At 51.4% G+C, this 16,146-nt stretch overlaps 7 protein-coding genes across 7 annotated transcripts; 5 read left to right on the top strand and 2 right to left on the bottom strand.

Annotated features, from left to right (window-relative positions):
- Nucleotides 1–332: 332 nt before the first annotated feature.
- On the top strand, nt 333–1,806 carry AYL99_00185 (hypothetical protein; the record flags this gene model as incomplete). Its single annotated transcript, XM_018831701.1, has 6 exons — nt 333–518; nt 573–704; nt 760–937; nt 1,000–1,233; nt 1,300–1,389; nt 1,439–1,806. The coding sequence occupies 6 exons, from the start codon at nt 333–335 to the stop codon at nt 1,804–1,806; spliced, it is 1,188 nt and encodes a 395-aa protein (XP_018697580.1).
- Nucleotides 1,807–2,226: 420 nt separating this feature from the next.
- On the top strand, nt 2,227–3,255 carry AYL99_00184 (hypothetical protein; the record flags this gene model as incomplete). The annotated part of the gene is made up of 1 exon (XM_018831700.1): nt 2,227–3,255. One exon carries the CDS (start codon nt 2,227–2,229, stop codon nt 3,253–3,255), a length of 1,029 nt encoding a protein of 342 aa, XP_018697579.1.
- A 385-nt stretch (nt 3,256–3,640) lies between these two features.
- AYL99_00183 (hypothetical protein) lies at nt 3,641–4,909 on the top strand (the record flags this gene model as incomplete). The annotated part of the gene is made up of 1 exon (XM_018831699.1): nt 3,641–4,909. The coding sequence occupies one exon, from the start codon at nt 3,641–3,643 to the stop codon at nt 4,907–4,909; it is 1,269 nt and encodes a 422-aa protein (XP_018697578.1).
- A 513-nt stretch (nt 4,910–5,422) lies between these two features.
- AYL99_00182 (L-aminoadipate-semialdehyde dehydrogenase) lies at nt 5,423–7,350 on the top strand (the record flags this gene model as incomplete). The annotated part of the gene is made up of 5 exons (XM_018831698.1): nt 5,423–6,382; nt 6,458–6,512; nt 6,568–6,751; nt 6,812–6,952; nt 7,011–7,350. The coding sequence occupies 5 exons, from the start codon at nt 5,423–5,425 to the stop codon at nt 7,348–7,350; spliced, it is 1,680 nt and encodes a 559-aa protein (XP_018697577.1).
- Nucleotides 7,351–7,600: 250 nt separating this feature from the next.
- AYL99_00181 (hypothetical protein) lies at nt 7,601–9,650 on the bottom strand (the record flags this gene model as incomplete). Its single annotated transcript, XM_018831697.1, has 4 exons — nt 7,601–7,697; nt 7,756–8,445; nt 8,510–9,304; nt 9,367–9,650. 4 exons carry the CDS (start codon nt 9,648–9,650, stop codon nt 7,601–7,603), a joined length of 1,866 nt encoding a protein of 621 aa, XP_018697576.1.
- A 699-nt stretch (nt 9,651–10,349) lies between these two features.
- AYL99_00180 (hypothetical protein) lies at nt 10,350–12,118 on the bottom strand (the record flags this gene model as incomplete). Its single annotated transcript, XM_018831696.1, has 3 exons — nt 10,350–10,769; nt 10,823–11,736; nt 11,803–12,118. The coding sequence occupies 3 exons, from the start codon at nt 12,116–12,118 to the stop codon at nt 10,350–10,352; spliced, it is 1,650 nt and encodes a 549-aa protein (XP_018697575.1).
- Nucleotides 12,119–14,636: 2,518 nt separating this feature from the next.
- Nucleotides 14,637–15,773, top strand: AYL99_00179 (hypothetical protein; the record flags this gene model as incomplete). Its single annotated transcript, XM_018831695.1, has 3 exons — nt 14,637–14,818; nt 14,895–15,160; nt 15,223–15,773. The coding sequence occupies 3 exons, from the start codon at nt 14,637–14,639 to the stop codon at nt 15,771–15,773; spliced, it is 999 nt and encodes a 332-aa protein (XP_018697574.1).
- Between the last annotated feature and the right edge of the window lie 373 nt (nt 15,774–16,146).

Here is a 16,146-nt window from a genome sequence, read left to right as displayed (position 1 = left end):
GACTGACTCGCCGTGGCGAAGAAGAAGAATCTCAGACCTTGACACTGCAACTAGGCGATTAGTGCCATGGTGATTGAATGGGCCCTTCGGCTCTGACATCGGCGGCCCGTAGGAAGTCACCAAAGGTCCGGTTTCAGTGATCCCTCGCAACGGTCGATGCCGAAGCAATGGCCGCGGGCGTCGGAAACGGAATCCTTTTCTCAGTCGGGTTCCGGGACACAACCCAAAGAAGATGCCTATAGAAGTGTGTACTCCTTTTTTTTGGGGCAGCACATAACCACCTGCACACGTTCCCCTTGCTACACGCAGCTGGGAGACACTAAGGCGAAAAGATGGCGGTTTCATCCATTTCGAGATCCCCAATTCCCTTCGCTGATCCTTCATGGCACTCCCGGCCAGACCATCCATACTTTCGAGACAGTCATCGCCGACTGCAGCCGTTTATTCGTGAATATATTGACAGTGAAGTCGCACCGAACGTGGAAGAGTGGGAGAAACAAGGTTTTATTCCTGAAAAGGTTCGAGCATACCTTTCCAGAGTCGGCGAAGCAAGCCTGACATGACCCACGCAGGCATTCAAGCGGCACGCTTCTCTTGGTTTCCTGGCCGCGTCGGTGTTTCCCATTCCGAAGGAACTTGCTAGAGGCATAACATTGCCCGCCGGCATTGGACTAGATGAGTGGGATGAGTTCCACGATGCCATCGTGGGTTTATTTAATCCGCTTCTGAATTAGCTTGAGCTTACTGACTGGTGCTTAGCTCGTCGATGAAATGGCGAGGTGTGGCTGTCTCGGGACTGTCTGGGGCATCAACGGCGGCGCCACAGTAGGTGGTCCTCCTCTTGATCGCTACGGAACCGAAGAGCAGAAAGAAAGGTTCTTGGCTCCTCTACTGCGAGGACACCAGCGTCATGCACTTTGTGTGACAGAGCCCCAGGGTACGGCGGGTCAAATTTAACTGGACTTTCTCATGAGCTCAGAGGTAGCTGACTTCGTGCAGCTGGCTCCGATGTTGGTGGAATCACCACAACAGCGACCAAATCAAGAGACGGTAAATCCTGGGTGCTCAACGGAGAGAAGAAATGGGTCACGCAAGGCCTGTGGGCAACTCATGGTCTAGTAGCTGCGAGATCTGGATCTGCTGGCCCGAAGGGTCTATCGGTATTCATTGTTCCTTTGAGTCTCCCAGGTATCTCCCGGAGGAAGCTCTTGAATTCTGGTGTTGGTTCGAGCGGTAAGTGGATGAACACCCTTTAGCTAATGCATTCATCAACTGTGTGCTGAAAACTCTTCTCCATAGGCTCGGCATATGTCGAATTCGACGACGTTCTCGTACCCGCGGAGAGTTTGCTGGGCAAGGAAGGGCAAGGTTTTGAAATAATCATGTCAAGTGAGTATTCCCCGTGTACCAGTTCGCTCTGCTGCTGATATCTAACTAGCTTTCACCCACGAACGCTTATGGGTGGGAATAACGGCTATTCGACTGGGCCGTGTCGCCTACGAAGATGCCTACAGCCATGCACTTAGGCGCGAGACATTTGGCCGTCCCCTGTTTGAAAACCAGGTAATTCGCCAAAAACTTGCACGGATAGCAAATATGCTGGAATCAACGCAAGCATTTGCCGAGGAACTAGTTTTCCGATCAGCGCGCATGACTCCCCTCGATTTCAGCCCATTAGCAGCAATGCTCAAAGTGCAGGCGGCGCACAACCTGGAGAAGATCTCTAGAGAGTGCCAACAAATATTCGGGGGACTGGGGTATTCACGAGGAGGGCAAGGGGGACGGGGTAGAGCAAGTCAGCCGTGACGTGAGGGTTCTGGTTGTCAGTGGTGGCAGTGAAGAGATTCTGCTGGACATGATTGTCAAACAAAGCAGAAAACTCGCCAGGCTGTAGCGAAATAAGTGAACTGATCAGCACATTTTCCTGTATAATTCGAGTTCCAGTTCACGCATTCATGGGAACCCCTTCCGCACCTCGTCGACTGTACCCGGACCTGAAAATGACTTCTTCTCGTGCGACAGCCTGGTGCCCAGAGACCCGGCATCCGTACGACAAAACTCGCAGCCACCGGGAGTGACGCGGACCGTCCAACTACTTCGCATCCAGCCGATCCGCAGTCCGACATACTTGCCTATGGGACTTTGCCTGCTATGAGATGTACAAAAGCCTGGCACACCGAGACTCCTCACCTGTCCTGGCCCTAGAGTAAAGTAATCACAGAAAAAATGGCTCAAGACCCACTCTCTTTGCCTTGGAGTCCCGAAAGTACGACATTCCCTCTGCGGAAAGACCTGCCTAGCTATTCTGGCCACCCAGCCGAAGCTGCATGGGTATGGGGAAAGGATGACTTTGCTGGTCGCTTGAATCTTCTGACGCCAGCAAGGGTCAAGGCTGCAGCATCAGAGATCAAAACAGGAGAACTCGCACGCGTCGACTTGCCCCTGAATCTGCCTCGTGAGCCCGCATTCGCCCGAGCGAGCTTTGTCCACACCATCAAGCAATGGCAGCCAGGTGTCGCCTACGATGATGAAATAACATTCAACACTCAGTCGAGCACACAGTGGGATGGCTTCAGGCATTTTGCCCACAAAGCCTCTGGAACATTCTACAATAACACCAAGGACGAGGACATTATCCAGGGGCCGAACGCCACGGATCGATGCTCAATCCACTACTGGTCTGAGCATGGATTCAGCGGAAGAGGAGTTCTACTGGACTATCGTGCCTATACCGATGCTCAAGGGATGCCAAGGCACGATAATACCGCTGCCCATGCAATATCCTATGATGATTTAGTTGCATGTGGCAAGTACCAGGGCTTGGATATTCGGCCGGAGGCACAGGGAGGGGACATCAAGATTGGTGACATTCTCTTCATTCGCTTTGGCTGGACACAAGACTATCATGAGAGAAGTGCACCTGAAAACAAAGCTCTGAGCGCGAGGGCTCCGAGCCAAAGGGCTTCGGCTGGGGTCAAACAAGAGCCTGCGATTCTCGATTGGCTTCATGACTGTTATTTTGCGGCTGTTGCAGCAGACGCACCTGGCTTCGAGAGATGGCCGAGCCCAGAGAGATATTTGCTGCACGAGTATATCATCGCTCTTTGGGGAATGCCATTGGGGGAACTCTTGGACCTGGAAAAAGTGAGTCGGCTGGCACAGAAGCATCGGCGCTGGACGTTCTTCTTTTCCTGCTCGCCCCTGAATACACCTGGTGGGGTTGCCAGTCCGGTCAACGGAACTGCTATTTTTTGAGCTCGGCCAATACACACTTGCGGGTCGATGCAGAAGGTGGCCTCTCCAAGCAATAGCAGAGGTAGATGATCCTGTACGAGGCATACAGAATCGAGTTCCGATTGGAAATTATCGGTGGTGTCGGTTAATTAGTGAAAGGGGCCCGAGCCTTGTGAATAGTGGGTCTCGGCAACCCGAACGCGCCGAATGGCACCCGCTCTTGGGCGGAATGCCAGAGGTTCCGAGGTCACGGGCCGAAATCATCGATCATCCGTCATTTCCCAGTGGGACCCCTGCGCTCTGAGTTCCCGCATCAGTGTCCTAGAAAAGTATCAGGGGTGATCTATGCATTTCTGGAAGTAATCAGAACAATACGACTTCACTCCTTGGATACGGATAGAACAACATGTCAGACTTTGAAGATCGGCTTAGGTCTCTCTGTGAACCTGAATCGCCAGCTCGAGCATTCCCTGGGCTTGTCCTTCTCGCCAACGATAAGACCGGGAACAGAGTATATGAGCAGGCTGTTGGGAAAACATCGGTAGACGCATCCAAGGCCAGGCCCCTCACCCCGGATTCGGTCTATTGGGTCGCCAGCTGCACCAAACTGGTCGCTGCCATTTGCGCTCTCCAAGTTGTGGAGCAAGGGCTCATTTCACTGGACGATGATGTTGGTAAGGTGTGCCCTGAACTGGCACACCCTGATATCCTGCTCGGTTTCGGCGAGGATGATAAACCCATACTTCAAAAATCTACTCGGCCAATTCTTTTCAAGCAACTGTTAACTCACACATCTGGCTTGGCCAACCACTTCATCCACCCGGACATTGCGAAGTGGTGGGAGATCAGTGGGAAGAATGTGGAGGACTACCATGGAAATATTCTTGAGCTGTACAACACGCCTCTCGTCGCCGAGCCTGGCACTCAATGGAACTACTCTCCCGGGCTTGACTGGGCGGGTGTGGTTGTTGCGCGCTTAACAAAAGAGACAGGCCTTGGTGCATACGCAGAAAAGCATATCTGGAAGCCCCTGGGCATCAAAAACGCCGCTTTCCGCCAGCGGGATTTGCGCCTGAGTCCAAACGAACTAGAAGCGAGATGGGTGTGGATGACACGACGGGATCAGGGAAAACTCGTCCCTGGTGAGCCCTTATACCCGTTGAACCCTCAAGACGAGTGGGGGGGGGGAGCGTTGTATATTACTCCTGCGGAATACATGAAAGTCCTGACCTCTTTGCTGTGTAACGACGGAAGACTGCTTCGACCATCTACAGTCGACAAACATGTGTTCGAGCCAGAATTGGTCGAGAGAAAAGTTGGTACGGACGCCCACAAGAGCCTGCTGAAGGTGCTTGCGACGCATCGAGCGAGGCGAATGTTCTCAGGTGGCCTCCCAGCGCCTGATCCAGACCATCCTAACGGCAATGGTGGTACTATCGAGTATCAATATAGCCTCTTAGGCCTGCTCACCAGAAAGCAAGGGGAGAAGCAATGGACCTTGTCGTGGAGCGGCTTGCCGAACTTATTCTGGTGGGTGAACCCTGGTGAAGAGATATGTGGTATGTACGCAAGTCAACTACTTCCACCAGGCGACCCGCAAAGTCTCGACTTGGCGTCTTTGTGGAGAACAACGATGGAAGAGAGGTTTGGAAAAGTTTCTATTGCTAGAACTTGAGCAGCTTCATGAGAGCTCACCAACTATAGACATAGTTGGATCCACCATACGGTTGTAAGCAAGACTTCAGGAAAATAATATCTCATATCTATTGTCATCTAACCGCAAGAACATCGTAGCTGGGACATGACAGAGGAGCGCACGTAGGATTTCTCAGGCATCGCGATGCTCATTTTCAGTTTTCAATGGGCTTCCGAGACTTGGTGCCGTCCTCGATACCATGCACAAGACAAGAGCCACCCTCACGAGTCATGGGCGTTGTTGGGAGTTCGGAATCTACGCACCGACCGGGTCGGCCTGGTGCGTCGATTGCCTGTTCCGCAGGCCTGACAAGCCTAACCAGAGAAGAAGATCTGCCGAAGTCAACTACCTGCTGGGTAGCTCTACACGGGCATCGGATAAAGCACGTTCGTGATGCCTGCCTACCACATCTTCTCCCTGTCAAAAAGGTTGCAGGGAGGGTTGGTGCATAGCAACGACAGACACCACGAGACACCCGCTTTGACCCGCAAAATGTCAGTTTACCTTTCGCCGTGCTGGGTCGAGATCCCAAGAAAAATCACCATCTCACAGCTCATGCAACGAAACATCGAGAACACACCGCCTGAGAAGATCATCTTTGAGGAAGCTCTCTCCGGGAAAACGGTCACGTATGGATCTTTTCACAACCAGACACGCACAACCGCTCAACTGCTCCGCGATAAGGTCGGACTCCGACCAGGGCAGATCGTGTCCATTCTCTCGTCAAGCCGGATTGATTGCATTTTAACAGCTCATGCGGTCTGGTGGGCAGGAGGAATTGTCAGTCTGATCAACAACGCGTTGAGTGTCGACGAAATTCGCCACGCCGTCGATATGGTCGAGCCAACTTTCGTCGTCATCGATGAAACCCTCTTTCAAAAGTTACCAGAAGTTTTGAGAATTTCCACACAACACCAGAAACGGCCATTGCAAGTTTACACCATTGGACCAGGAAGCATGGAGTGGCCCGAGCTACCAATGGGTTCCAGATCCGTGAGCATCATTGGCGAGCCTTCCCATCAGGAGGGTCCTTGGAGCCTTGACGGAAAGAGAAGTGACGAAGTTTGTGCCGCAGTTCTCCTTTCAAGTGGCACCACGGGCTCTCCGAAGGCTGTAATGCTCTCTCATTACAATATTGTCGCCATTTGTAATCAACTACGCTCGGACAATCCAGACAACTGGAGAGGTGGTCAGAGGGAGATCTTTTTCCCTCCACTGTCCCATGTTTACGCACTGTACTCGGTATTTACGACGTGCGTCTGGGTTGGAGCCTTCGTCTGCCTCATGCCACGCTTCGACTTGCGCCGATACTGTCAGCTAATGCAAGACCGTAAGGCCACATTGGCAAGACTGGTTCCTCCTGTCGCAAAGATGTTGGCAGAGAACGCGGTAGTGAAGCAATACCAATACCCATTTTTGGAGTACTTCAGCTGCTCCGCCGCGCCATTGCATGTGAGTCGAATTCTTCAAGTTCGGCCAAGAAGAATGAGATTTCTGGTGGGCTGACTGTGCTTTCTTTGATCTCAGCCCGACCTCGCCACAAAGCTGAAGCAGGCGTTCCCGGGGGTGGCTCTGTGTCAAAGTATTTACCACTGATGGAGATGGCTTTGAGCAAATTCATACTAATCTAGCTGCAGCATACGGGTGTACAGAGCTATCTGGGCCCAACGTTCAGAGCGGCGTACGAGATGTAAAGCTCCCACCGACTGCTGCTGGAACACCGATCGCGAATACGGAGATACGATTTCTGGATGAGGATGGTAAGGACGTCGGCGCCAGAGGTCCAGGAGAGATTACATGTCGCGGGCCAAATGTCATGATGTAACCACAACCCCATTGCCGTCTGGAAGGACCCCAATCCTGCTAACCTGAGCGACTTAGGGGATACAAGCAGGCTGGAGGTCATATTGTGAAAGACTTTTTCGAAGACGGATGGTATAGGACCGGTGATCTGGGATACATCGACGATGATGGTTTCCTGTTTGTCTATGATCGAATCAAGGATGTTATTAAGTACAAAGGGTATGTTAGCTGCGACACTCCGAGTAATCTTTCAAAAAGCCTCTGACAATACTTCCAGGTTTCAAGTATCTCCCTCGGAGCTAGAGAGAATTCTCCTGCAGTACCCTCTTGTCGACGAGGCAGTGGTTATTGGTATCTGGCATGATGATGAGGCTACAGAAGTGCCTCGGGCTTTTGTCACATTGAAAAAGAAGCTTGACTCGGACCCCGGAGAAGAAGATAAGCTTACAAGGTCCGTCGCCGAATTCGTGGACTCTAAGGTGAGTTCATACAAGAGGTTACGTGGGGGCGTCGTCGTTCTTCACGAACTGCCAAAGAACACTACTGGCAAAGTGCTGAGACGAGAGCTCAAGGCACGGAGTAGGTCGGGCCTGAGGATTGGAACGCCGAGACTCTAGAGACAATACTTCATAGACAATGTTGCTGCATGAGCACAGCAACGAAAAAGAGATAGAGAGGAAACTGACCAAATCCTGAACCCTTATCAAATACGATACCATGTTCCCTGTTAAGGTTGCTAACGTCTATCAACAGACAATACGGAGCACTAACTAATCATCGCGATCTACAGTCTCAAAAAGTACTTAGATATGCTCCTCTTTTGTCAGCTCGGCTTCTGATTCCAACAGCGCAGTGAAACCGTCCACTCTACACGTGTCCATTGGCCCCGTTTGCGCCGTTCTCTCCACCCGTCGCCTTCGGTGGCTGCAATATAGCGTGGTTGCCCACCGGGTTAAGATACCATCTGTTATCAGATACTAGTCAGTCTCACAGGCTGGCAAAGGAAAGCAGCAAATACTCACGTCAGATCCGACTTCTCTCTATTGTCAGTCTCTTCCAGGGTGAAACCATTGTTAAGCCAAGCGAAAGGCAGGTCGGGGCACAGGCTGGTCCAGTCCATATCCTCGTACCGTTTTCTTCTCAACAAAGAGAAATAATGGAGCCGCGAACCACCATGCAAGGACACCAGGCTCCCGTCCTTCGTACCGTTTTTATAAGTGCTCACACAGGGAGAATTCCATGAGGTTTTCTCCAGCCAAGCCAAACAGTGGTTCTTCCAAGCCGTTGCGAGGCCAGGCTTGAGGCAGAAGGAACTATAGTTCTCTTCTTGGAGCTTCGTAATTAAATCCACCATGTAGCTGGTGATGATTTCCACCGACCCAACCAAGCTTCCGTGGCCAATCGGACTTGCGGGACCCAGGTACACGAAATAGTTGGGCATGTCCTCCGCAAGAACGGACAGGTAGCTTTCCGGAGTCTTATCCCATTTGTCCTGAAGATTCACACCGTTGCGGCCGATAATCGGGTATCGGGGAGAGAAGCTGATGTCAAAGCCCGTGGCGCAAATGATGGTGTCCACAGCGACCTCTTCACCGGAAGATGCAGAGCGGATGCCAGTGGGAGTGAAGCTGTCAATCTCGCCCCAGATCAGTTCGCATTTGTCAGAGCAAAGAGCTTCTAGATATCCATTTCCCGGAGTAGGACGACGGCATCTGTTGGAAAGCTAGGTCAGCATACCATTCTCCATAGGAACAAGCCAGCGTTGTTAAGACCCACCCTACAGCAAAGTCGGGCAAGAGAAGTTTTGCTAGCTCCGGCTTCTGCGACAGCTTGTCCATCATTGCCTTGATCGAAAAGGTTCGAGCATTCTTTTGGTCCTCTGTGTCCTTGATGTAGAGAGGGAAGCGGGCATTCAGCTCCATCTCAACCTCTTTCCGATATGCAAGGTACTCTTCAGGGTTGTTTGCCCAATGCTGCTTTTGGTCTTCGCTGAAAATCACATTGGATCCGCCAGGTCCAGCGAATTTGGAAGCAAAGCCAGCGGTGATCCAGGTTGGACTGCGAATGAAATGGTAAACCTTCTTGACCTTGTCGATGATGGCCGGTAGAATCTGGATGCCACTGCTGCCATTCCCGATCAACGCCACGGTTTGACCAGTCAGATCCGCCTGCGGGTCCCACGCCGCTGAATGGTACATTTGACCTTTGAAATCCAGTCTCCCAGGGATGGAGGGCCACCTCCAGTCATTGACATAACCACATGCATTTACAAAGACCTCGCATTCTTCGACAAACGTCTGCCCAGTCTCGATGTCAGCCTCCGTTCGGCTGGACACCACAAGATCTCTCCCGTCAGTACGGCGAACAGTAACTTCCCATCTTTGTCTATCCGGCTGCCACGTTGCTCCAACAATCTTATGCGAGGTCTTGATGTATTGCCGTAAGTCGAACTGGTCTGCAACTCTTTCCAGATAGTTACGAATCTCCGGAGAGCCGGCATAATATGAGCTGAAATAAGGATTGGGGCTCCATGGGAACTGATAGTTGTGAATGGGAATATCACAGGCGCATCTATTGGGGTATCATAACAGTTAATAGTAGCCTGCTCCGTGACCGGAACACTTTTCACGCACCCCGGATATCTGTTTTCAAACCAAGTGCCTCCGACAGATGAATTCTTTTCGTAGACCGTCAAGTCCACCGCTTGGATTGACCCAGACTGCACTGCGTGGGCGAAAGACAGGCCGCTGATGCCTGCTCCTGCGACGATCACTTTCAATTTGCGTGGCTTGCCCATAGGAACTTGCGACAAAGCATAAGCCAGATCATGGTAGTGGTAGGCTTTTGTTGGCCCTGTAGGATCTGCGCCTCTCTCCTTGACCACTTCTTGCCAGTGTTTCGTCGCCTCGGCTGCCATTGTACTGGTCGGCTTGTTCGCAGTGCTCAGGTGGTTCCAGACAGTATAAGAAAGGAAATGTCCCCAAAGAAGTTTTCTCGATTCTGTGCGGCTTCTGGTCAACGTAGAGATAAGCACTGTGTGCGCAACCGTTGCTCCGCTTTAATCAACTTGTACTCTCATATATTTATCTAGCAGGGCTGAAGCACAGCTTATGAAGCCCCGCCAGAATAGATGACTGCTCCACGTAAGTTCACCGATCCGAAGATCATGCTACCGTGGGTTCGAACGGGCAATGACAAAGGCAAAGGTCTGACCCTACGGCCCTCGAAATCATAGATTCAGACGGCCCGGTTAGACGATGATACGTCTAATTACTAGTGATTAAACACGCATCTCGGAAGCGGGCCGGACTTTCCGGGAATGGAATTTCTGAGGTGGGACCCTCATTGACAAGACACGGCCTGAGTTATCGCGGATGAACTGACCTTCAATTGTATGGGCCAGATCATCATGAGTTGATCGGGATCCGGATCTGCAATGGCATTTAAGAGCGGCATTCAAACGACAAGAAGCGTTTCGATGTTTCCCCCCAATCCACAAGGCACAGCTGTACACAGCGTTGTTAGTGCAAACTCGAGTTTCGATAGATGAACGATAGCCAGATATGGCTAAAAGTGTGTAGATTGTCCTGAACCTGGATTGCGTGTTAAATGCTGGCTAGCTAGACAAGGAGGGGAGTTCGCCATGGTCCCCAACGCTTTCCATACCCTGTGCCATCAAGAATGATGCCAGAGGTGAGGGGTCAAAACAAACCAATTCAGATCTATACTGTTCAGTCACCCCGCTGGTCGGCAAACCGTCCATATCTGAACCTAGCGCCGGGAGCGTAGCATTTTCGAGCGGCAACATAAATTCTGGAGAGTATTCATCCAAGCAGGCACTGTGGGCGTCTTCATATCTCTTAAGAATTGAGTGAGACGGAAGATCCTTGGCTGACGGCTCAACAACGAGTCCCTGGTCCATCAATCTCAAGTGGCCGTCGGCAAAGCGCTTGTCGAGGTCGCGAAAGTCGACTGAAGAGCTTGCAGTCTCATTGTGATGTAGACTATCATTGTGAAGAGCCCGGAGACGTTGAAGCTGGGACGATTGTCAGTTAACACTGTAAGGCCCAGTAAGGATTCGTGACAAACCATAGAGCCTGCTATAGGCCATTTGCTTGCAAGCTCATTTAGCGAAGTCATGCTGAACTCGGCAAGCTCTGAATAGTCGTCCACAACGTCCGACAGTCCACAAGCAAGATGCAGACAGTGTGTAACACCAGCCACAAAAGTACAATACGCTATCATCACATTCGATCCACGATATCCCGCATGAAAGGAATCCCGCAGGAAGACCGTCAGGGCGACCGCATGGTCGCGCGACGTTTGATTTGTTCGTCGCAGGAAGCTCTCCGGAACCCGTTCTTTCAGAGAATGAGCTCTGCGTAATAAGAGGAGCGGATGACAGAGAAGGATATTGCACAAGTGGAAGATGGCGCGTGACAAGATTAGCTGTCCTGCCATCCGCGGATCCACCATTCCGTCGACGTTTGAGTATCTCAAGGACATGGCCGCAAACGATTCGTCGAGACCAAAAACCGCCTCGAATACCATTAGGCTGGAGCTGATGGCAGAGAATGCAGAGGATGAATCCCAGGGTGGTAGATTCGAGCCGCAGCTATATTCGTGCAGGCTATATTTGGAACACTGACCCAGAGTCGATGCTATTAAGACCAAGACTGCAAAGGGGCTGAGATGAGACGCCTGGGGGGTTGAAATTAGTTTGAGTTGGTCTAAGGCATATTCCTTTTCCAGCAAATCCCCATGGAGAAGATCGTAGCCATCCATAGGGAGACGAACTTTACAATCGTCATCTAAGATGGCTGATGGCCGTGTTCGTTTGCAAGTAATGAACTTGTCCAAGACGTAGGCCGACCAAAATATGCGCCTTCGTTCCTCCTGCTCATCGAGGTCAAGTCGGGAATCTGGCTCAAGCATCAATCGGAGCTCTTGGCTAATTCGAACAGCAAGCGCAAGCTTGACGGATGCACGATAATTCTGGCCGTCTAGTCCCATCAGTTTCATATCAGCAAGGTACCCTTTGGACACGTCCAAAAGATGTGCGCTCTTACCGCCAATATCAATCAGACAATGAAGGAGCACGGCTTGTACCACATTGGGATTTTCTTCAACATCTTGGTTCGTCCAGCGATTCACCATCTGAGTCCAAGAATGTCGGCTGTAGCTGCGGATGAGTTCATGATGTTTGTCTTGGGGGAACGAATCGTCCGAAAATCTCAAGGCCGATGCTATGATGACCAAGAGCAGGTATTGCGGTATCAAACCATGTTCCCACCGTTGACGAAACCGTTGCTCATCGAACAATGACAGTGGCTGATTGTGGCAGTAAATGAAGTACTGGTTAATTGCTGTCTGTACAACAGGCATAGGTATACGAATCTCGGTTGAACTGTAGACACGTCAGGGAATCTCGGCACAGAAATTGCCAGCAAAGGCCAATTGGATGTACCTATCACCGCTCAGAGGGCTTATAACTTCCAGAGACGGAAGCAGAGGCCATGCATCCGAGCTTGATTGTAGCGAAGCAGGAGTGGTGACTTGATGCTGTCGCCCTCTATTCGACCTGTAGGTTAGGCGAGTGCGGCATTTCTAGTAGGAGCTTGCCACTCACGTCGTCTTTTGTTGGAGGCCCTGAGTGACTTGGGCCAGTTTGGCTTCGAGTGACAGAAGTCTTTTAGAAAGATGACTCTAACCAGGCGTGGATCAGGTCCGCTTCTTTTCCATGCCCTCATTCACCGGGTACTCACGCTCGATGTTTGGCCGGTAGGTTTGGTCAACTCGCTGGAATACGTGCATTCTTCTGAGAGCCGCAGGCAGAACGCACAGGTTGGGCGCTGACCCGAGCAGCGAACTTTGCGACGTCTGCACAGGAGTTGAGTTTGGGGCATTAGCAGCTTGAATACTATGGTCACGCACCGGCAGTTCAGACAAGCTTGTCTAACCCGCCTAATCGGACGGTAGTCGACAGCGTTAGAGGCAGGGCTGGTCATCATCCTGGATGACCGCGAGCCTCGGTAGGCCTTGAGCAGGGGACGTGTGTCAACGAGACAGATAGGACAGCTGTCTCGCTACACAGACAAGTATCAAGAATCAGACAACCAACGTTGCCAGGCAGAGAAGGATGTTGATATTTGGTTAGCGAAAATACCTTGGGGAGCATGGCGGTGATTACGCCCCACCCAGTTAAGTCTGCCGCCTATGTCAGGATTTCTGTCCGAGCTCCAGGCAAACATCTCGGGGCTTCGGGGGCCATATGTTGTCCTTTATCCGGGGCCGTCGATTCGCCAGTCTGGAGCCGAGGGCACTGGCTCTGAACCCCGCGAGCACTCGTTAGTTAGATGAGGGGAAAGGGGGTGTGGTGGTCGTCATGTGGAGGATTAGTGCTAATTCGCTTGCTGGCGACCCTCTGGCAGGTTGCTCTAAGAGGTGAGATACTTAGGCCCTTTCCAACATAAGCTGGCTGTTATCTCTTTGGGGGACAAATGTCTCGCGCTCTCCTTGGTAAATTCTCGTTTTATTGCTATCTATCGCAGTGGCGCCACGATTTCAAAAGCCTAAGCTACGTTAGAGCACTAAAGCATAAAGCAGTATCTTGGATTGGACTCATTTTCATCAAGTGCTCAGAGCCGCTGGATTGCTGGAGTACAAGTTCGGATAAGAGCAACAGAGATGGAAGCCGAGATGTCTACCGTGCGAGGCTAGTCGAATGCGAAGTAAATGCCGACCTCAGACATGAGCTAGCTACTATAGCCCAGGGTAGGGTTGTCACCATATGTACCCCGGAGCTGTCGTGGCCTCTGACCCCACGCTTCAGAAGCAGGAACAGCAGCAAACTAAGCTGCAGTGCTAACCGCATCTACATTGTGGTTCCGCAACGCATCGCGGTCCGCATTCCGAAGCCAACGTCTTATTGGTAGAGCAATGTGGTGTTAGAGCTGAAGTAATGATGAAGAGGTCGGGATGCATGGCATGGAGTCCACGGATGCTCTTCTCCATGCAAATCATTTACGGACGTTGCCGTGCACAGGTGCCTCTTTCCTCTTGAGTCTCATTTGGTCGTTTGTTATCCCCCTCGAGATGGCTGAGCTCAAGAGACACGCGGCTTGCTCGGAGTGTAGGGAGAGAAAGATGCGTTGCGTGCCAACCGGCGAGCAGAATGAAATCTGCGAAAGGTATCTCCTGCTGGAACACGGTCGTCATTGTCTCTGGTTGCCTCGCCGGCCACTAACAACGTTTATCGAAACAGGTGCGCAAGGATGGGAAAGCAATGTCGCATTCCAACACCTCGACCTAAGAAACGAAAGCTCCGGAGTATGGTACTGTGTCTGGATGACTCCAAATGGACATTGACCTAACCTTGACCTACATACAGTGCGAGGAAGAATTGATTTGTTGGAGAACAATTACGCCGAAATCATCTCGCTACTGAAGCAGTCGCGCAATGATCCCTCCGCATCACCAACCGTCCATGAAGCCCTTGTCGCGGTGCCGCCCGTGGAACAGGAGGCGCTCCTCCGTACCTACAGACGCATGTCGAAGAACAACTTCCCCTATGTTCTAATCCCAGAAACTTGGTCATCAACCTCATTGATCACGGAGCGCCCCATGCTAGCTCAGGCAATATTTATCGTGACCTCCTGGGCTTCTCCTGTGCGGCAAGCGTCATTGAAAAGACAGTTTGTGAAAGAGCTAAGCGATAGATATTTTTTGAAGTCAGAGAGATCATTGGATCTGTTTCAGGCGGCGATTGTTTATTTCGCTTGGTACGGTGCCCACGTGGAGAACGAGACTCGAACATCCTGCTTATACATCTGCTGCCAGGTGCCATTGGCATACTTGTCCAGTAGTATTTCAGTCTTACAGGCTCGGCGCGCTGGTTGTGTCGATGGCCGTCGAGCTTGGTGTTACTCAGGGACCTGCGAATATTACACAGCACGAAATGATTCTAGCTTCGCCTGGCGAGCCGGTCCCCGCAGAACCATCATCCGCAAGTCAGAATTGCCATACCAAATCCTGGAGCTTGGACTTAAAGAGAGCTTACATTGGAGCCTTTGTCATTTCAATCTTGTGAGCAAGAAATACATCGTCGTGAGGGAAACCAACGAGATCTTCTAACCCTGCAAAGCTGCCTATTATGGTATAGAAAGCCCTCAAAGTTGATAAACAAACAATACCTGAATGAATGTGCTGCGAGCTTGGTGGCAGACCCTCAGTATCCTTCGGACGAAACGCTCCTGCATGTGGTGCGTTCTCTTCAGATTTCAGAGCTGACAAGCGACCTTTTCGACCACGGCTCGAAGGAGAAGTTATGCGGTTTCAACGACGAACAAGTGCAAATCTTTGTTAATACACTATCTAGACAGCTGGAAGAGTCGAAAGCAGCGCTGCCTCCGAGCCTGCGGAGCCTTGGTCGGTGCCCTCTTCCTTTTACGGTCTTGAAGGAAAGAAACTGACTGCTAATCCCACGATAGGTTACATCGTTCGCCAGTTCTACATTGGCCGTGCTTATATTCACGAAGTCGGCCTCTACGGCAATATCCAGGGACAGCCTCTCTCACTCACCCGCATGTCCATTATCTGCGAATGCCTCTCTTCCGCTTCCAGATATCTTAGCCACGTGCTCGATTGCTCACTCGAGCATATGGCAGACTGGACATGTTCAGATTGGCGATCGATCAACTTCATTGTCATGCTCTCTACGAAGTGTTCCATCATTCTCAACTCTAATCCGAGCTGGGCCACGAGTGACACATCCCAGCGGGCTGCATGGTTAGACAAGTGTATCGATACGCTGTGTTCTCGTCTGAATGAATTCCAGAGCCTGGCGCCTGCAGGTCTCAATTACTACGAAGGGAATCACTTTGAAAAGCTTATATCAAACTGGAAGGACGTCAAGGCATACCACCAAAGGTGGATTCGGGGAATTTCGCTTTCAGAAGCGGCACCCACAGACTCAGAATACAGCGACATATTTAGCATCTCCAGCTTTTGGGGTTTCCAGGGGCAGGGTATTGACGTATAGCGGCGGGAGCAGCACGCACGATATTGTATAATCTAGGGATCTGTCATCTTCGTCGGTCACGGAGTCTTCGCGGTCTGTTGCGAGGTATGGTACGTAGGCAGGGCTTCCGAGATCACTTCCCTGTTCGTGCTCCGTGAATATAATGTCCAAAAGGCCACAGCCCTTCGCTCACAAGCGGAGGGGCGTGCATCTCGAGGGCCGACAGAATAGCACTGCTCCACTGCTACTCTCTCGCTTGTCATGAAGGGCGAAATCAACTACAAATTTTCGATTTTTGTTGCTTCTCATCCTCGATGCGTATGGTGAGTCTCATCAGAAGTGTCCGTGTTTCTTAGATTTCCAATCATGCCCTGGCCAGATCGGACCGACGGTC

Source organism: Fonsecaea erecta (assembly GCF_001651985.1).
Source record: "Fonsecaea erecta strain CBS 125763 chromosome Unknown Scaff1, whole genome shotgun sequence".
Taxonomy (NCBI): domain Eukaryota; kingdom Fungi; phylum Ascomycota; class Eurotiomycetes; order Chaetothyriales; family Herpotrichiellaceae; genus Fonsecaea; species Fonsecaea erecta.
This window is presented reverse-complemented; position numbering and strand designations above follow the sequence as displayed.